At 33.7% G+C, this 22,580-nt stretch overlaps 1 protein-coding gene across 1 annotated transcript; it reads left to right on the top strand.

Moving 5' to 3' along the window:
• Positions 1-937: 937 nt before the first annotated feature.
• LOC126779204 (segmentation protein even-skipped-like) lies at positions 938-18,693 on the top strand. The gene is made up of 4 exons (XM_050503120.1): positions 938-1,289; positions 13,784-13,847; positions 14,026-14,158; positions 18,370-18,693. The coding sequence occupies exons 1-4, from the start codon at positions 938-940 to the stop codon at positions 18,691-18,693; spliced, it is 873 nt and encodes a 290-aa protein (XP_050359077.1).
• The last annotated feature ends 3,887 nt before the right edge of the window (positions 18,694-22,580 follow it).

Consider the following 22,580-nt stretch of genomic DNA (forward strand, 5'->3'; position numbering starts at 1 on the left):
CGTGTATAGTGACAGTGGCGTGTTAATCAGGCCAGCCGTGTATTTTCTGTGACATATTGACGTTAATTAGAAAGTATGTCGATTTTATTAGTCTCATCTATTGAAAGGTAATTGAATATTGCGAGACTAATGGTTTTTTTTTCTAAATTAAGTTTTTTTTTTAATTGAGCTTAGTACAACAACCTTATTATATACAGGTGTTTTAATTTTAAATAAATATATAAATAAAGAATACATACTTTTATAAATAATATATCCCGACTCGGAAAGGAAATCGAACCTGCAACCCCGTAGCCGAAGGCAGGGTCATCGCTAACTACGATATACAATGGCTCAGTCTAAATATTCTTACATACTTATAAAAAAAATATTACCTCGTACTCAAAGATATCCTTTTTGTAAACATCTCATGGTATTTTTTATGTCAATGGGCATGAAAACCTTTTTGGTTTGACATGTCTGTAAAGACAGTACAAATTGTACAACCATTATTTAAAAAACAAAAAAAAAGTGTCATCGATGGATCGTCGTGTGTAAAAAGACGATACAATATAATGAAGTCTTAGTATGAAAAAAGTCTCATTTTTTCAATGGTAACCGCAACAGATTACGTGCAATTATATTGCTTTCTTACAAACTAATAAAACCGACTTTATGTCTCTTAATTTAAAGTTGAATTTGTTTCGAAGTATTTTTTTCAACGTCTATACGGATATGAACTCATATCGAAATATACTTTATCTTCGTACATATAAGGCATAAAATGAATTGTAGCGTTATTTCTTTAGTCAACTCCCCCACTAGAAGGCGTGGTTATTCACAATCCGTACAGATTCCACAAAACTCATCAGGGATCTGTCAGATACGGACGTTCGAAATTCAAACTGTGTTAGTGGCCAGTGCGTGTAGTGATTGGGGGGAAACGATATATCAAGTGATGGATTCGGAAATAAACAAGATGCAGACAAAGATACCGCCCAAAAATTTCTCGATCGAATCGATCGTCGGTCTAAACGACCGGCGTTCACCAGAAATCGATATTGAGAATACGATTGGAGATTTTAATAACGAACACTCTGAAGATGAAGACTTAAAAATCAGGGAAGGGAAAATGGGGTACTATTTTCAACAGAATCGAGTACCGAATTTTCCGTTTTTCATGTCATATGATAAGAGAGTTATCGGTAATGGATATCCAGAAGCTCAAGCCGCTGAGGACTTGAAGAGGGCGAGTCCCGGAAGTGCGAGGAGCGAAGTTGATAGCGACGGCGCTGATGATCGGCCCCATGGTAAGTCTACCATTTCCTGTATAACATTTTGAATAGGATCGTTGGAAAATTAAAAACTTTAATGTTTATACAAAAATGATGTTTTTGTTGATATGAATATGGATGATATTCCTAAAGAAATTTTTTAATTTAATCTGTATATACAGTAGATGATTAGAACTACAGACTGCAATTTTCATCATAGTAGTATTAACATAGGAATAACAAACTAATTATCGAAAACAATATGCTTAAACATTAGAAAATATTAAATATAGGTCAGTTGTAATATACACATAAAAATCATAGTGAAAAAATTATATTATTTAATAGCATATAAAAACTTTTTGAATTTCTTTTGTTAAATTACCGGTTTTAGAATGTAGCGATGAATGCTTAACGACGGCGTATTGTATCTTCAAAGGACCGTCGGTCATAGACTTAAAGTTATATAATTGTACCATAAATTTTGATGTTATTTTTAAGTAACGTTAATAAAAGAAAAGTTATAGAATGTATGTACGTGAAATTGGATGGCAGAAACATTGTTAATTTTATCTTTAGGCAAATCTTTTAAAAGATATTTAAGAAATAATTATGGTAGCAACGAATAAACAAAGAGATAATTTATTGTGCCGATTATAATACATGTATACATACTATAAAAAAATAGTCAATCTAATGTTGCCAGTGGATATAAAAGGACCTTATTATATTTTTGCTAACATATAAAAAATAACGGCTATATAAAATTAAATTATATATAAACATTATATTATGTGATTATTTTTTGATATGTTAATAAAAACCAAATACTTAATTAGAATTAAATTAAAAAATACTTTATACTAATTATTTAAGTGTTGGATTAAAACATTTGACAGCTATAAATTAAAACCGTTAAGAGAAATTTTCAATATCGAATTTAAGTGCAACGTTTCTACATTTAACGTTCCAAATTCAAATGTTTCTGACGTTTAACTTCTGTCACGTGATAAGTTGAGCGCTCTTTATAGTTTTATAGTACATGTAGACGGAATAAATACATAAAATGTGTAAAATGTATGAATAGTGTCGTGTCGTGTTATTTTTAAATAGATCGTGTAACTAGAAAATTCTTTATATAAGCGTATTATCAGTATATAACAGTTAGTGTTTACTTATATGTACTAAATGTCCGTTTCGATTTCGTGAGGGTAAAATTTATAAAAGTTGCATCTCCAATTTTTCAATATTAAATGTTAAATTGAAAAATCGTTTCTTAGCGAATACTTACGTTATGAAACAAACCAAAAAGCCGAGATGGCCCTGTGGTAAGAACGCGTGAATCTTAACCGATGATGATCGTGGGTTCAAACCCGGGCAAGCACCACTGAATTTTTATGTGCTTAAGTTGTGATTATAATTCATCTTGTGTTTTGCGGTGAAGGAAAACATCCTGAGGAAACCTGGATGTGTCTAATTTCACTGAAATTCTTCCACATGTGTATTCTACCAACCCGTATTGGATCAGCGTGGTGGAATAAGCTCCAAACCTTCTCCTCAAAAAGAGGAGAGGAGGCCTTTAGCCCAGCAGTGGGACATTCACAGGCTGTTACGGTACGGGAAACAAAACAATTTTGCAAGTTTTAGCTTTCAACACTCAATAGTTCAATCTGTATGTTCAATATTTTAAATCTATATGTCAAACTTTTTTATATGTATAGTGTATATGTTCAGTTTAAATGTATTTAAGTTAGTAGGTAAGCGCGCGTATTAACCTTTACACTGCCCAAGTCCGATCCTGCATGGAGTACTGCAGTCACCTCTTGGACGGTGCAGCCAAATATCATCTGGAAGCTTTGGACTCAGTTGACCGAAGAGCCCATAGGTTAATTAACAACGAAAAGCTCTCAAACAGCAGACTACACACCCTTGATCATCGTCGTCGAGTTGCCAGCTTATCGGTTTTTTATAGGATACCCTTTGGAGAGTGCTCGAAGGCTCTTTTCGAACTGATTGAGCCATCTCCATTCCTTTATCGGACTACTAGGCGCAGGCAAAAGTTTTATCCATACGTTGTTGACATACCCAAAAGTCCAACTAAACGGTTTGACAGCTCGTTTTTGGTGAGGGTCGCCAAGATTTGGAACGACCTGCCTGGGTCTATTTTTCCTGATAAATTGAACTTTGGAGCCTTTAAGAGCCTTGTAGAGTGAACAGGTTTCTTTTGGATGGGCGTGTCTTCATCTACACTTTCCATCAGGTGAGATGGAAGACAAACGCCTATTCCATTTCAACTATATATATAAAAAAGGGCAGGTGCTCGCGGAGGTGTACCGTTTCCGGGCCGAGGCGAGAGACCGCGGCGACCGTCCAGGGTCAGCGAAGGTCGACCGTATCAGGGCTCTAGCCCAGCAAGCCTTGATAGCCCGATGAGAGGAGGATCTGGGGTCTCCCACAGTGGGCTTGGCGACAGTGGAGGCGGTACGTCCCCACGTGAGTCACTGGGTCAAAAGAAAACGAGGCATGCTCTCGTTCAGGTTGACATAGGTACTTACCAGACACGGCTGCTTCGGTAAGTACCTGCAAAAGATAGCATGGCGGAATTCCTGTCACGAGTGTGATGCTCCGTTCGACGCGGTGCAACACACCCTAACGGAGTGTGTCGCGTGGGGGCCCCAGAGGCATTCCCTGGCGGCGGTTGTTAGCGACTCCTTGCTGAGTATCATCAACGCTATGCTCGGAAGCGGGGAGTGCTGGTCGACAATGGTCTCTTTCTGTGAAAGTGTGATGTCGCAGAAGGAGGCCGCGGAGTGGGAAGAGTATGCCACTGCAGACCTGCTCCGCCGAAAAAAACCAGGGAGAAGAAAGAGGCGCTATGCGCACCTTCTCCCCCCACCGTAATTAGCGTCGCCGGGACTAGGGGGCCTCTCAATGTCCTGGGAATTCTCCCTAGAGAATTTTACCTACAATATTGGTACCTTCAAGTCTAGAGTGAATAGGCATCTTCTAGGTAAGCGCGCTCTTAGACTGTATCATCACTTTCAATCAGGTGTGATAACAGTCAAGCGCTAGCTAATATATTTAAAAATAATAATAAAAAACTATTATTAGTATTCCGATATTTTTGGCGCACTCGGCACTTTGGAAACCGGCGAGTCTCACATACTGCACCACTGTTTCTGTGGCGGAAAGGCGTAATGCGTTTTTTCAGCGCGAAAAAATAAGAAGTTTAAAATATACTTGCGTGATTGGTTAATCAGAATCCTCAGAAAATCGGTAGATGAATTCAAAACTATTATTTTTACATATATTTATGATTTAGTACTCGGAAAAGTATAAAATAAAATTGTCAAAACCAATTTCAATCCAATTTACCTTATAAATATTCTTGAAAATCTAACGATTTCTTAATTAATACCTACTAACGTTTTAGGCATGTTGTTTTTCGAACTATTTCCTGCGCGTCATTTCATTTTCTACATTTTTCGTAATGTTTATACAATGAAGACTTAATGGAAATCTCACAATACAAATTCACGCTTTAATTATCAATAAGCAACCGTCACATCCAGTAGCTATTTGTTTAAGCAACTATGTTTCGTTATAATACGTGACATACATTTTCTCGCAGCTTGATATTTGTTAAATTTACCGCCAAAACAATTGTTTAACATAGACAATATGGATGTATAAACAATAACAATTTTTTTTTCGTGTTTGGTACACAGTTCTTTGCTCAATTATGGAGTTGTGCATTGTGGCCAATTTCACAATAGACATCGGTTAAAAATTTCTCTTTTATGGTCCCTGGTCTATTTTAATATTTTCGGATTTTATTGCTTCCAAGTTCACAGTTCCAAGTAATGTGACTTAATTGTTTTGCATATTGAAAATGGTATAATCAAATGTATTTCTGTAAATGAAATGAATTCCTTATATTATTTTATGTATAATATATTTCGTAGCTGTTGTTGTTTATATTGATGATTATGAAATGATTATATTTGCTAATTCTTCTGGTAGAATCCACATTCTTAAAATATTGTAGGTAGTCATTTATTATGATGTATAAATTACCTAGTTACAAATACCTTTTTTTGTTATTATTTTTTATTAAACAATTTTATTCATTCTTAAAGACAGAAAAAATAAATAAAGTAAATTGTCTATGCTCTGCTGTAATAAAATATCTCACCTCAATCTATGATAAGCCGTAGTTCGCTAAATAATTCATCTTAACTATACGATAAAATTTCCAAGAATCTCATATTGAAATCTTGTTGAATCTTTTTCATTCTATTTTGTTATTAAACTCAAATATATAGATGCGTTAAGTAAATGCTTAAGTTATCTAGAATTATAGATTTTATCTCTAAAACAGAACAGTTAATAAAACAATTTATCTGAGGTGTTGTAATGTATTAATAACTCCGGTCGAGTAATAACGCCCGATGATGCTGTGAGATTAAAATGAGATGAACGGAATTAAATTGTTAGGGCTGGTGCACACTAGATGTTACTTCGAAGGAGGTCTTAGTTTGTTTAATGTTTTTTACACATATGTTTTATAAATATATAACAGTTGTAATAAGTAATTAAAAAATATATATTTAATCGAAGTACAAAGCATAGCAAGCAATTTTGATAGTCATTTCACAAGGATAGCTTAATAGCCATAAACAATGGAATACAGATTATGTAAAAACTGTCGAAACACTCATTAGGTAGTTACATAGTTCTTTTATATAGACAAATGGTTTTAGTTTAATATTACTGGCAATGGATATCGGTTAAAACTAAATTACACGATGACGATGAAAATCTTTTTTATTTTTAATTACAAAGTAAGCACCAGATGTCATAAAGACCTCAATAAAATTGTAAAACGCCAGTATGTAGCGAGCTTAAAGCATTTACGTGCAATAAGCTTATAACGTGAAAGCTCGTGAGTGAAAGGGACAGATACATTATATCGGCCCCGCCCTCATTGGTGGGGAGAGAAACGGGCTGCGTTATTGGCTAGCGAATTATGGATTTTTAGTGGAGTTAACCACGCTCTGACGTAAGCAACTTAAGTCCTTATCACTTTGAAAATAGAGAACGGCTTACTGAATCTGTATATGTGTGTCGAGCTTAAGGCGTTCCACGCACACATTGACAGTGACAGTTTACTTTTTCAGCGCGCAACTGTAAGCTGCCAGTGTTTTAATTTTTTTTTTTTTTTTATCATTTTTTATAATGGATTCATTCAGGAATTTTTCGATCGAACACAAATTAAAAGATCTGTCGTCGGATATGAAAAGTTCATGTTTATAGTGACATTATACAAAACACACCGCCTTCTTCACCCAAAACTAAAGGTATATAAAACATTAAATCTTTACTTCACTTCCAATATTATGTTTCTTATCTGTTTCTCTTAATATTATATTATGTATTATATATTCATTCTATTTTAATTATAAATTATTTTAATTAATATATTTGAAGGTAATAAATATAGGGTACCTTCAAGTCAAGAGTGAATAGGCATCTTCTAGGCAAGCGCGCTCCACCTTAGACTGTATCTTCACTTTCCATCGGGTATGGAAAAAAAAAAGAAAGAAATTTAAAATTTTCAAATGTATTTGAACAAGGTTTTTTCTTTTAATAACTCGTTTTTAATTAGTAAAAATGTTTATAATATGAAAATTTGCTTAATACAACATATGTATTATAGTACGTTATAAGAAACAGTCCAATAATATATCTCAAAAAAATTTTAACGATTACATTCTCGGACTTTTTGATTTTTGTCTTACCATTGTTATTATATTTCATACGAGATTTCTGTCTATATATGTTATTATATATATACTCAATAAAGACACCATTTTAGATACAACTGTAAACTATAAAAAAAGATAAATTAATAGTTAAAAAAGGTAATTTTTTTTTTGAAAAAACTATAAATCTATTATCGTGCAGTTTAGGACCGTTTCAGCATGTAACGTATTTGTTGCTGTTTATATTTTATTGATAAACAATCTATGATAACTGTCTGTTTTGTAAGTGTGTTTTATTTTAAAACAATTTGCATAACTTTGAACACAGTTTATATTGACATACAATAATTATTTACATAGAAGCCTTAGCTATATACAAACAGCTTCTGTACAAATCATGTATGCTAGCATTCCCCCTTTAAACCTGTAATTAAATAATTCTCTATAATAATAATCATTGCTTAAAGTATTTTTAATGCTTTTAATGCTTCTCTTTCTTCTTTCTGATTTTTTTATTCTTTACGGCAAAGCAATAAGGTTATAGTAATATTATTTTCAATTACTATTGTCAGCCAACATGATACAAATATCCATGATTACAACACTACCTTCAAAATAACCAAAAACCCGCACAGGACTATATCATGTTTTGTAAACAATATTTCCGCAGGTAATTTGAAAGCGCAATATTTTCAAACGACTATCGACCTTAATTATTTAAAAATAAAGACCTTCACAATATGTGTTAAGTATTTTTTGTGCTTGTGTTGTAAAGCAATTATGAGATTTTTACACGACTTTGAGAGATACCGACGGTGTATTTGAAACCGCTTTATCTTTTGTTATATTTATTATCGGTCAATATATTTACCGTTAGGTACCCGTAAAATCTGTCGCATCCCTTAGATTATTCTATATTTAAATAGCACTTTCGAGAAATTTCAAAACAATTGCAAAAAAAACAATAATTATTTAGAGAAGACATTTTTGACAAGTTAAAAGCCGATGTTTTTTTTAAATAGTGAAGTAACTGCTTACGACAGAAAATCATTTAATTATACGTATCAATTTATGTGTGTTACAAAATTAATTTATATACATAATTTAAACCAATTAGGGATAATAAAGCTGACCACGAAACGACCACAGCTGTCCTCAACAAAAGTCAATCGCCCATGAATTGTCTATGACCTATAGAAAAACCAAAATGTCAATGCGTGGGTGTATTTCCCGCCACTATTTGACAGAACTCGATTTTTAATTACACGTCACAATGTCAAGGCAGTATGTCTTGTCAATTGGGCTTAAACTGATTTCGTTTTTATCGTACCCGGCTCCCTGTAGAGATATTTATCTTCATTACATTGTTGCCGACTAGTGGATACGGATTTTATTATGAAAATTGGTTTAGGGGAGCGTGCCGAGGGATGACACCGTATAATTGGTTCTACATTGGATAATTGTTCGGCAAATGTTTTGCTTTCATACTTGCTAAATTGTTTTTATACTTAGGGTGAACTATCCGTTTTTATAATCACATTATATATCTTATAACTGTATGACTTATAGTGCAACAGATAATCAAAATTCTATACCTAATAATTTTAAGAAAAACTTTTTTAATACAGATTCTGCTTCTAAATAAATAAGCTGATTATAATAATAAGTTTCTTCAGTAACTATTATATTACAGAATACGTAGCGGAAAAATATTATTTATTGACAAAATGTTATCAGAACTAATATCAAAAAGAAATTAACGTTCTAATTTCGAATGAACCGTAACGGTTACATCGTGTCATAGACAATAAACATTGCTACAATTACAGAACAATATATGACGCGTGGCGTGCGTGTGCGGAGGGTGGCGATGGCCATTCTCGATAATTCCAATTGTTAATGGATGCCAATCGCTTTACGGCCATTACAAGGGCTATTTGGTATCCAAATTGACCGGTGTTACTATTAATTAGCCATTTAGTGTAAAGGTAATCGGTTTAGCCGATTAAGCGATCGGAATGTGTGAGTATTATCGTTTTCATGCGTCGGCTTATAATAGGACATGTATTTATTTAATTAAAAATAGGTTCTTAGACGAAAACAATAAGAGATAGGCACTAATAAAAAAGGCCGAGACGGCCCAGTGGTAAGAACGCGTAAATCTTAACCGATGATCGTGGGTTCAATTCGTGCTTTACGGTGAAGGAAAACATCGTGAGGAAACCTGCATGTGTCTAATTTCACTGAAATTCTGCCACATGTGTATTCCACCAATCCGCACTAGAGCAGCGTGGTGGAATAGTAGCTCCATACCTTCTCCTCAAAAAGGGAGAGGAGGCCTTTAGCCCAGCAGTGGGACATTCATAGGCTGTTACAATACGGTTTACTAATAAAAAGTCTTCTTCTTAAAACTACGCGCCACTACGGTCTTCTTAAATGATTTAGACAATAGATATAAGTGAATGAATTATTCAGATTTACTGACATATATTAAATCATGTTATTGATATTATTGAAGTATGTAGCATAATTCTACTACCGCTCTCCATTTGATAAAATAGATTCGAACCGGATACATGAGGTAGAATATCAGTGAATATAGACACATGCAGGTTTCCTCACGATGTGCCTTCGCAACTAAGCTCAAGATGAATTTATAATATTAGTTAGTTTCAAATCGTATACCAATTAAATAGAATTAAATATTATTTACATAAATTTTATTTATAACCAGTCTTTAAGTATATACAAATATGAATTAAATATTTTTTTGTTTATTGCATAGGTAGGCGGACGAGCATATGGACCATCTGGTGGTAAGTGGTCGCCCATAGACATTGGCATTGTAAGAAATGTTAACCATCGCTTATATCGCCAAGGCGCCGCCAACCTTGAGAACTAAGATGCTATGTCCCTTGTGCCTGTGATTACACTGGCTCAATCACCCTTCAAACCGGAAAACAACAATACCAAGTACTGCTATTTGCGGTAGAATATCTGATGAGTCGGTGGTACTTACCAAGATGAGCTTACACAAAGCCCTACCACCAGTAGCCCTACCACCAGTAAATATAGCTAGTATACAAATCATGACCGTGTGGAATGGTGGCAATAATTTTAGCATTTCTCTGTTGAACCGCAATTCCTATTCAGTAAAAAATGATTTATAATCTGTACATACATGAACGTGAATATCTAGAGTATAAATGTTACGATTTTGCTTCATTGAAAAGCGATAATGAAACAAAAACATTATTTCGTAACATCTTAATAATGTGCTTATTAGAATCATATTGAATCAAACAAAAATGACCTCTATCACGATTGAAATAAGTCTATAATTTCGTGATGCTTTAGTAGGTCAGGGTGTATGTATAGTATTAATAATAAAAATACAGTTCAAACATAATGTTTAGTTATCAATTGGTTTTCACAAAGAATTTAATTCATAAAAAGAGTGACTCGGTAACTTCACGGTATTTACAATTCGAACCGGTTTTAACCGGATTTTATTGGATTTAAAAATGACAATTCAAAGACGGCTTATGAAAGGATATTTACATTTTCAATTTATTAATAAAACCTTGCAGTATTGCGTAGCTATCATCAAATCACCAGCAACGTTTTAATGTATCTCTTACCACTATGTGGTTTAAAAGTCACATAACATATCTAGTTAATATTGAAATAATAATAAGATATAAAAAAGCCGAGATGGCCTAGTGGTTAGAACGCGTGAATCTTAACCGACGATCGTAGTTTCAAACCCGGGCAAGCACCACTGAATTTTCATGTGCTTAATTTGTGATTATAATTCATCTCGTGCTTGACGGTGAAGGAAAACATCGTGAGGAAACCTGCATGTATCTAATTTCATTGAAATTATGCCACATGTGTATTCTACAATCCGCATTGGAGCAGCGCTTAGGGATAAGCTCCAAACCTTCTCCTCAAAAGGGAGAGGAGGCCTTAGCCCAGCAGTGGGATATTAACAGGCTGTTACTGAATAAGATATTATAAAATGATACGTTGAAAAACATCAACTCTTGTATGTCATCACCTTTATGTTTTAAGTTTACGATCTTTCGTTTGTTTGTCAATTAGCGTATGTTGAAACAATGACTACGGCTTGGTTACGAAATGATTTACAGAAAGACAACTACTTTTATATGGCATTATGAAGTTGAATCGAACACTAAAGTAATTAAAAATATTTAAAAAAAAACTTTTTTTTTCAATATAACCTCTATTTAATAAAGCATAGTCTGTAATGTCGGTTTAGAAGGATAAAATGTATGACGACCCACTTAATTTTTTTAACCAATTAAAATGTCATGCACTTCGCCTGATACTTGTTGCTCACTTAAAATCCAATTATAAAACACATCTCATGTCGCCAGTTATAAAAATATCCATTTAAAATGGAACGGAAGCTAATTCAGGAAGCGTTCGAAGTTGTCTGACATGTTTTTTTTTAAAGACACACGCCAATACAGCTGGTTCAAAGAGGTCCGACTAAAGAGGTCTCATGCTGTTTCTAACAAAAAGGAAGTTAGGCTAGACTATTGCGAATTGTTTAAGTGATCTGTCGCCACCCAGCATGGGAATATTTCAAGTGGTTGAGACGTTAAAAAAAGAGCACCACACGCAATAAATATTCTATAATGATGTTCGTTTATATCTAACTACGTTGGCATCGACGATAATGCCATAGCCTGTTACAAGAAAGCATCTTCAAATTGTGACATTTAAAAATGAGTGTTCTTAGTTCCTTTTAAAGTTATGTCACTAGGAAATTAATATAGGAGGCCGTATCTACAATAAACCATATTACAAATAGAATTTGATAATTTTTAGTACAGGATGTGCGATCTAAGTTATAACAACTGCGCAGATATATGTTTATACCTATTTATTATATTATTTACATTATATATAGCTATATTTGAAGATTATCCTATACATTATACAACCTTAATTACTAAAATAGTAACAATAATAGAATAAATAATAATTTAGTTGGTATTAACTTAACCAATCAATACTTTATAATTTAAATATCACTTATATGAAGCGCCGGAAATGACAATCGAACGTCTTAATCACGCCGCCATTACGTCCATAGACAATAAACGTGACTTGAAAGCATTCAACGGCCAGTGTCAATAACGGCGTGCCCTTTTAAATTTAGAACCACTTCAACGACTAATCAGATCGGTAAAGTCGGCGGTTTTTGGTAGTTTCTTTTTTCTAAATTAAGCCGGCGATCGCCCGTCTTCGGTGCCTTTGTAAAATACTTATAACAGAAAGCATGGGAAAATATTTAATTATACAATAGCTTATTTGTGTTTGTTTTGTGTTAATGTACTCCTTTTGAAACTCTGGGTGTATAATTAACACATCTAGCTACTGGTTCCTCCGAAGCGATTTTATGATAAGTCAATTGCTGGGTGTAATTAGTTTTAAACATCAGTGTATCAAAAGTAAAAGGTGTGATATTATTTATTACGGTACATCAAGATCGACTTATTGATGATAATACTTTGAATTGCCATATATAAAAAAGAATGAAATAAAAACAAAATCTGATTTAAAACAATTGTATATGTATATGAAATTAATTTATTAACTAATCTCGTTCACGAATTTAGCGAAAAGGCTTAATTATGCACAAATAATTTAATTAATTTTTAATTTATCCTGACAAAGGAAACAATTTTTCATCTTTTAATATCATATTGTAATGTAGCTTTAATTAAAGTGCAAATATTAAATGTAAGTTCTTCGTAACAAAAAAAACTTTTAATGAGATAAGTTCTTAAGCCATCAACTAAGGGTAGGGATTAAGTATTCCTTAGTACAAGTAGCTAATGTCTAGACAAAACAGTAATTAAGATAAATCCATTGAAAGTTGCCGCTTCGAGTAGTACTTATAACCCTTTAGAGCTTCTTTGAAGAGATAAGTCTAATTCTGTTTTACTAAGCGGTACAATACTTGAATTGTTGTTAATTATAAATAATGTTCATTCTTATTACTTGTATTTAAATCTATTTTTGTTATTTTTATGATAAAATAAAAATACATTATTCAATTAGCTCAAGCAGTTTTGTAAGGCAACATGACAGATTGAATTAAACGCCATTCGGATGTAGATTGTGTATTTAATATGTTTATATAATTATTTTAAAACTACTAGCAAAAGTTACAATGTTTTAATACATATATAACAAATAAAGATTAAAAAATAATTTGAATTTTAATTACAGCATGCCTAATATTTCAATAAACTCATGAACACATACATTTATTATTTATTGAAGCTAATCTTCATAATTAAATATGTTTTCATTTTTTTTTATTTACAAAATATATAATTGTAGTATTTTTATAGTGGTACAATCAATGACAGCCGCAGTCATTGACAAGCCATGTATCTAGCCGAAGCCGAGATGGCTTAGTGGTTAGAACGCGTGAATCTTAAGCGATGATCGTGGGTTCAAACCGGACAAGCACCATTGAATTGTCATGTGCTTAATTTGTTATTATAATTCATCTCGTGCTTGACGGTGAAGGAAGACATAGTGAGGAAATCTGCATGTGTCTAATTTCATTGAAATTGTGTCACATGTGTATTCTACCAACCCGCATTGGAGCAGCGTAGATTTAGCTCTAAATCGTCTCCTCAAAAAGGGAGAGGAGGCCTTAGCCCAGCAGTGGGACATTAACAGGCTGTTACTGTATCTAATGACTTTTTTTGCCCATAGAATCCTTGAGTCCGCAGTCGGAACCGATGAATACAAGCAATTCAGCCCCTGATCCAAATATTAGGTAAGTTAATTTTATCCTTGAAATATACTTAAATAATGGTTATATAATATTACGTAATAATAATTATTAAATATAACATTAATATATATTTTTTAAATTAATCTATTTAACTTTTTAAATGTTGTGAATCAAATCTTTATTTAGTATTATTATTTAACTAATTGTTTTTTTTGTTTAGGAGATATCGCACAGCATTCACAAGAGAACAATTAGCACGGCTTGAAAAGGAATTCATGAAAGAGAACTACGTCTCCAGACCCAGGCGATGTGAATTGGCAGCGCAGCTGCAATTACCTGAATCCACCATTAAGGTAATTTGTTTATCTTTATAATCACTACTTCGGCCTTATAATTACTTGACAATTATAAAAACAAAACATTAAAAAATATATGTATATTGAAATGTTTTTTTTTAAATAAGATTTCCACGAATATTGTCTCACCTCGTTCTAATAGATTCAACCTCGGCTCCTACGTTCATTTTCATTATTTTCACGTATCAACCGTAAAGCCTACACGAGTTTTGAAACTGAAGTTTCAACCGCCCACGTTGTGACCCGAATAAACAGGCTCTGTTCATAACATCGCAACGGACAGACGTTTTCGTAACATGACAGCTCCATGACATGTCGATATCATACTTTGTAGAGTAGCTAAGGAAGTGACACATTATAACCAAAGGCTTCGTATTAAAACTACTTAAATACTTAGTGATATGCATTATAGATGAGAATACTAAAGTTAAATATACTTCAATTAAAAATTATATATAACCTGTTTAGTATAAACTCATTTGATAAAATCTGTGTGAATAAGAGTATTCCATTTTTAAATTGTTAATTTATAGTTTTATATATGCGGGTAAACAATATAATTATGTCTACGCATAGTTGATAAATATAGACGTCAGAATACCGATCATTTTCAATCGCTATAGGTTATTTATAAATAATCTTCAATGTGCGATCATATTACTTAGCTCATATGTACACACAGCCATACGTACTATTTGTCTAAGACGAAGGCGCATTTAGTGTTTTACGAGTACAGTATGATGCTTCAATTAGATCCCCAATAATTTCCATCACGAACAATTTATGGCGGTCTGCTAATTCGCAGAAAGATGATACAAACGTGTGAAACAACTGATCAATTTGAATTTGGCCTTATGAATAAAAACGTGTCCGATTTTTAAAATAGTTGCCTTTTTTTTCATAACGGCCCGTCGTACCTTGTCTTTTAAAGAAGTATTATTCGTTTTTTTATTATTATTTTGTAATTTATCATTCACTTCTCTGTAAAATTATTAATATTTATTCATGATTTAAAAAAAACTATACCTTTTATCTACCCAATAAACATAATTAATTCCAAATTCAAATACCGTACGCCAATTTAAATTCAAATTCACCGTAAACATAGCCTGTCCAGTCATAATGTCAATTATCACTTCCAGTAAAAAAAAAAAAGAAAACCGGCGGTAAAAAAAACGTGTTTATGGCTCATTCGAATTTTACATTCACGCTAATTTGTTGATGTGCATTAATAAAAGAAACCGACCGAATTATTCAGTAGCTGTACGACGCTAATGAACATTAATGCCGAAAAGAACGTTCAAGATTAAAAAAAAGGTTATCATTATAACCATAGACAAATAGACTGCACAATGCTTAGAAAAGAGTCTAAAAATGTGTTCGCTCATGTTTTTTTTTTTTTTTAAAAATTATATTATTTTTATTGCTGTATCTGTGTATTAAAAGTTTAACAAAAATGGAATAATTTATTGTTACAAACAGTAAATATATATTATTATACATAGTAAATAAATATTTTGAGAAACTGTACCAGATATATATATTTTCAATTTAATTATTAATGTTGATATAAATTGACTTTATCGCACAATTTGTTTTGTAAGTCCATAAAATAGCTCTATGAAAAGTTCATCGGTTGTCTATGGTCGAGCAGCTGTTTTATGGGGAGATTATACCAATTAAAAACTATTAAATTAAGCCGCGGCTACCATTTGATGAGTTATAAAGCTGGATTTTTCGTGTGTTTGTTTATTGTGATGAAGTTTTATGATGATATAAAAGGCTCAGAAGGTTTGAATATTAAAACATTTGGTTCTATGAGTTGGAAACATATTATATATCAATTCAAATATTAAACAAATAATTATATTTGGCTGTATCTAAAGGGTTTAGTTGTAGTATTTCTTAATCTTAAAAGGTCTAATCTAAAGGTAATAATCTTGTCTATGATGCAACTGAAAATCCGCCATTTTGCGTGCGTTCCCTCGCAAAATACCCGCCAATTAACACGTCACTCTTTGCATATACACAAAAGGCGTTTTAAAGGTTTATAAGGGTTTTTGTTTGTATACTTTGTTGTCTGAGCGACCATAACAGTTTTAATGATTTCAAGATGGCTTTTAATATTAGTGTTCAGTGAATGTTTGTTTTATTTTAAGCACATGCAGAAGTGAAAATAATCCTTTTACCATTCAAATAAAAGGTTATAAGTACCTATATTTGTTATGAAATATAAATGGAATGTAAATACTTCTAGCTTAGTACGAAATATCAATAATAAACTTTAATTTATTATTAAATTAAATAACGTGCTATAAAGATATTTTATTCTTGTGTTCGTAATAGGTTATTTTAATAATGAATGCTAAGACTTTGAGATTTAAAATCATAGCAAAAAGTATTTAATTATTTTAGCCAAACTCAAATCTTAATTAATTTGTACACTTGCCTTGATTGTTTAAAATCAACGGTTCGAAAAAAAAAAATCTCCGTTCAGGAACCGGCGCGAAAAATTAACCAATAAGGCTATTCTTTAAGAACAAAGTCGAAACTCACCGCAGAAAATCGTAAAACAGCAGAGTGATATGCAACATTGACCTCAATTATTATAATATTTTTTTATCACCATGCTTGTCAACATTTCACAGGTGGGTAATGACGTGAGATCATACAGAATAGCAGTGCAGTATAATTGTATATCTACCGATATTAATTGTATTCTGTAATTAAAAAAAAAGAAAATTTATAAAATTTAACAAACTTTCACATTTATAATACTGAGCCAGTTATTTAATATAATACTATACATGTACATATTAATATACATATTTTATATACAAGTCATTAGCGATATAGTGTGAATTAAAAAGTTGTAAATTTAAGAATGATCGGAAAATTAAACCAAGTGATAACGCATTAGGTATTTATTGATACCCGTTTGCCAGATTCGAGTTTTATAAGGTTCTTTATAGTGTCATGTTATACAGGTCTTTTTATTTTTTTTATTTAATTTTTGTTTTAATTATATCTTTGTTTTCTCTGATTTAAATTATTTTACAATATAGTCTTAAAAAGTTAAAGTCTTTAAAGGGCTGGTCTAGACGACTTGTTTGTGCATTTTTATTCTATACATTAGAAAGAGATAGCATAAATTATTATTTTGTTTTCTTTTTTTTTTTTAATTTTTAATTTAAAGAATAAAAAAAAAATCTTAAAAAGTTAAATTCTTTAAAGGACTTCTTAGCGCATTTTAATTCTATACATTAGAAAGAGATAGCATAAATTATAAGTCTGTCAAAACAGTTGAGTTTGTGTGCCACATTAGCATCATGACATTTTTCGACCATTTGCTGTGAATGCAAGTCTAATATGTTATTAAAACGCATAACGCGCAAATATCATTTAAGCTACGATGTAAGTATAGTTAGTTATTATTTGTTATACTGGTGGTAGGGCTTTGTGCAAGCTCGTCTGGGTAGGTACCATCCCCTCATCAGATATTCTATCGCAAAACAGTCGTACTTGGTATTGTTGTGTTCTGGTTTGAAGGGTGAGTGAGCCAGAGTAATTACAGGCACAAGGGACATAACATCTTAGTTCTCAAGTTTGGTGGCGCATTGGCGATGTAAGCGTTGGTTAACATTTCTTACAATGCCAATGTCTATGGGCGTTGGTGACCACTTTCTATCAGGTGGCCCTTATGCTCGTCGGCCTACCAATACTGTAAAAAAAATTGTGTTTTTTCTCAAAGACTATCTCGTTTTTAAAGTACATAAAAATTTATACGTCAAAATAATTACGCCTAATACGTTTTATATATCTATGCAGAATCTATTACAAACGTAAACATATAATATTAAAAAAAATAATTAAACACTTGCATTTTGTAAATAAATGAAATAATAATAATAATAATAATATCCTGGGACATTTCTCACACACGGCCATCTGATCCCAAATTAAGCTTGTACAGAGCTTGTGCTATGGAAACCAGACAACTGATATACTACATATACTACTTTTCTTTTGTAAATACATACTTATATGGATAATTACACCCAGACTCAGGTCAAACAGACATGTTCATGCACACAAATGTCTGTCCTGGGTGGGAATCGAACCCACAACCTTCGGCGTGAAAGGCAAGTACCGGCTCGTCAAAGAGATTCTTTGGTTAAATTTTAACGATTTTTTTTATTTGTCTAAAGGTATGGTTCCAAAACCGTAGGATGAAAGACAAGAGACAGCGCATTGCAGTAGCTTGGCCGTACGCAGCTGTTTACAGTGACCCAGCATTCGCAGCATCTATACTCCAAGCCGCTGCATCATCAGTGGGATTACCCTATGGATATCCATCCCCAGCACTGCTCCCTCCTTTCCACAACCCACAGCTATTACCCTCAGGGTATCCCTACCCGTATCCACCTTACCCCAGGTATCCCTATATTCCTCCAACACCTCCATCCCCGGTCAATACTGAATCAAATCTCCGGCCATCATACCAAAACTTTAATATTAATGTCGACAAATAAGATTTTATATAAGATAAAGAAATAATTTTTAAGAATTGATTAAAAATATACAAAATAAATTAAGAAAGTTATAAGAAACTCACAAACAGAAATTACGAAGGTAATTTCACTTTTACGCTCAACATGTCTGAATGCTCAATTTCTTTTTTTTTAATATTTGTTAAGGCATTACAATTTTCAATTCTCAGCATTCATTCGAATTGACAAAAAATGTTTTCAAATCAGGAACGGTTGCACGATTTGTCATTGTGATAAGGTTTCGAAGAACAGAGCTAAATAAATTTATATAATTTTTATTAACTAATATATACATTTTATGTTGAAGTTTTATGTTATTTTTAAACAAAAGAAACTTTTATTTGATTATGTTGAGATATATTTATATCTCCTACCCAAAAACAAAACCAACCATACTTTAAATCGTTTTACAAATTACTCTGTGTAAAAAGATGTAATTTTATGTTGCAAGAACGAAACGCGTCTAAAGATTCAAAAGTCAGTTGAGTTTATGCTAATGTGTATATGTAAAAAAGTTTTTTAAAAAAAATTAGGTAATTTATTAAACTTTAGAATAATAAATGTAGAATTACATACATATAACCTATAAAGAGTATTCATTATATTTTATTAATAATGACGTAATAAAAGATGCTTTTAGGTAAGTCTACAAATATTATTTTGCGAGTTTATTATTAAACTGTAAAATATATTTTATCCTATTTATAAAAGACAATTTGTAAATTTTAACTCATTCCATTATGTACAAATTATTTTTATTTTTAATCTGTAATGTTGCGCGGCATAATTTGACACAACATCATAGATAATATAGTTATGTCACAACTAACCCCAGTTAAAAAATATAAGTAATAAACCAAAGTATCATAATTATTATGTTATTAGTGCAATACCTATATTTTAATAACAATCTGTTTTTTTTTTCTAAACTTGATGATAACCGTCAAATTTTTAAGCAGGCTTAATTTTGGAATAAGTTCAATCTTAATAATTTAGAAATTAAAGAGATCCCATTCGTAAGAGGTTTCTTTGCCAATATGTATTGTTATATAAAAAAAATTGTATATTTGTGGTAGCAAGGTTTAAGTGTTCATAGAAATTAATGTTTTATCATTATATAATGTCTTCGTTTAAGCTCATTGTAAAATATTAAATATAAAAGACAATTATGAGGTTATATAAACTTTTGTTTAATTTATTTTTCCATAATAACATAGAAAACAAAACACATGTTTTTAAACAACACTTGACATTTTAATATATAATTGTACGTATATTAATTGTCTACGCGTGGATTACAAGGCAACAATTTAGCGCACCGAACATCGATATAAGTTAGTACATTTTTAATCCTTTCAGTTACTACCAATTTAATAAGGTCCAATTACCGATCGGTTCGCGTGACCTCAATATGAGTTAGCATTTTACCATTTCTTCTACCTAACCAATCAGTACACATCTAATTACCTTACTAATCACTTGTATACCAATCTGTTACATGCTATCCTACAATATACTAATAATAATAATAATAAATTTATTTACACCCAAAAGAATCATGTAGACAATTTGTTTGCAGTATTACTAAATCTAGGATTTTTATTTACATTAGTAATACTGTATACTTGACCCAACTGGTTGATCAGCCCACCAGGATCCCAGACATTGATGGGCAAGCACCTTCTCTACTGGACCTTCTGCTGACTTCTCACCCGGTGGAATATCAGGTTGTGGTTCAGGCCCCTCTTGGCTCTTTGGATCACAGCCTTATTTCTACCAGAGTGCCACAGGTCAAGCTGCCGCCACTAGCGGTATTCAAACGTCGCGTTTGGCACTATAAGTCGGCGGATTGGGACGGTATGCGCGATTACTATGCGTCGGTCCCTTGGAAGGAACGTTGCTTCAGTGGGAATGACCCGACAGCTAGTGCCACTGCTGTTGCTGGCGAGATCATGCTGGGAATGGAATACTACATTCCTAGCTCAGATCTCGTCAGTAGGAGTACGCGTAACCGTTGGTTCACTCGTGAATGTGCCGATGCTGTATCATCTAAGCAGGCGGCATATCGCAAGTGGATCAACGGCTGCATTAGCGGGGCATCTAACATTGACTCACTGAAAGCAAACTATAATAAAAATTCCAAGTCCTGTAGAAAGGCATACACGAGAGCGGATGCACAGCGCATTGTACAGATTGGTCATGACCTTGTTTCGCATCCTAGGGGCTCCCGTAGCTTCTGGCGTCTGACCAAGTCTGTGCAAAACAATTTCTGCCAACCTTCGCTGCCACCGTTCAGAAATCCGGACGGATCGCTAGCTCACAGTCCGCAAGAGCAAGCTGATCTCCTGGCTAAACTCTTTGCCGACAATTCCGTCATCGATGATTGTAGTGCACTGCCACCTACAATACCTGCATGTGGCCATACGATGCCTGACATTAAAATCAGGCAACGTGATGTGCGTGCGGAGCTGCAATCACTTGATGTACGGAAAGCTAGCGGTCCCGATGGAATACCAGCCATAGTACTGAAGAAGTGCGCAGCGGAGCTGTCTCCTGTGTTAACGCGCCTGTTCCAACTTTCTCTCTCTTCGGGAAGTGTGCCGGAAGCTTGGAGAAGAGCTAATGTGCAAGCGGTTCCCAAAAAAGGGGATCGGTCTGACCCGGCAAATTATCGGCCAATAGCTATTACCTCAGTACTTTGTAAGGTGATGGAACGGATTTTAAACAACCAACTGATCCATTACCTAGAAGGTCACTGTCTAATTAATGATCGTCAGTACGGGTTTCGACCAAAACGGTCCACAGGTGATCTTCTAGCGTACGTAACACACCTCTGGGGTGAAGCTATCGACAAGCATGGAGAATCGTTGGCTGTCAGCCTCGATATCTCCAAGGCTTTCGACAGGGTCTGGCACAGAAGTCTTCTCTCCAAGCTACCGGCATATGGTCTGCCTGCTCAGCTATGCACCTGGATTGCCAGCTTCCTACACAAGCGTAGCCTTCGTGTTTTAGTAGATGGTTGCGCTTCACAATTCTATGTAGTGAATGCTGGGGTCCCCCAGGGATCTGGAGTTCTGAACAAGGTGCGGCGCTTTTTCACGCCACAACAACTGTGCCTGCTGTACAAAACACAGGTACGGTCTTGCGTGGAATATTGCTCGCACCTTTGGGATGGCTCCGCTAAGTACCTACTTGAGGCCTTGGACCGGTTGCAGCGACGTGCCGTACGCATTATTGGCGACATAAAGGTCACAAACACCCTTGAACCTTTACAATTGCGTCGTGAGATAGCAGCACTGAGCGCTTTCTATCGACTGTATCACGGCGAGTGCTCTGAGGAATTATTCTCTCTAATTCCTGCTTCCCCCTTCCTTCTTAAGTCCACGCGAGCTGGTTCTCGATGTCACCGCCTAACTGTGACATCAATTCCATCGCGAACAAAGAAATTTGGCAACTCCTTTCTTTGTCGCACTTCCAAAAAATGGAATTCCTTACCAGCTCACGTGTTCCCCTCCTCTTACAACCCGGGTTCCTTCAAACGAGGCGTGAAGAGGCATCTTGCGGGCCGGCAAGGCGAAGGCGGCTAGTGCAGAACGTTTTTCCCGTCTGTACTGGCCGTCGTCGCGTTTGGACTCTACTACCACTTACCATCAGGTGGAGTAGTCATTTGCCCTCCCGTCGAATATAAATATAATATATATATAATATATCATTGTATTAATCAAATCAGAGACTTTTATATCTAGCCTTTTCTTTCTATAAGAGTACACACGAAACAGTACATATGTTTCGGTCCTTCGAGCCGGATATCCCAAAATTATTTATTTTAGGTCCTTACATATGAAATTAGCGTTTTGTCGTACTGACCA

This window comes from Nymphalis io, chromosome 28 (assembly GCF_905147045.1).
Source record: "Nymphalis io chromosome 28, ilAglIoxx1.1, whole genome shotgun sequence".
Taxonomy (NCBI): Eukaryota; Metazoa; Arthropoda; class Insecta; order Lepidoptera; family Nymphalidae; genus Nymphalis; species Nymphalis io.

Coding starts and splice junctions, on each gene's coding strand:
- LOC126779204 (XM_050503120.1), top strand. CDS start 938: ATGGATTCGGAAATAAACAAGATGCAGACAAAGATACCGCCCAAAAAT. Junction 13,848..14,025: donor GCCCCTGATCCAAATATTAG/GTAAGTTAATTT, acceptor TTTTTTGTTTAG/GAGATATCGCACAGCATTCA. Junction 14,159..18,369: donor TACCTGAATCCACCATTAAG/GTAATTTGTTTA, acceptor ATTTGTCTAAAG/GTATGGTTCCAAAACCGTAG.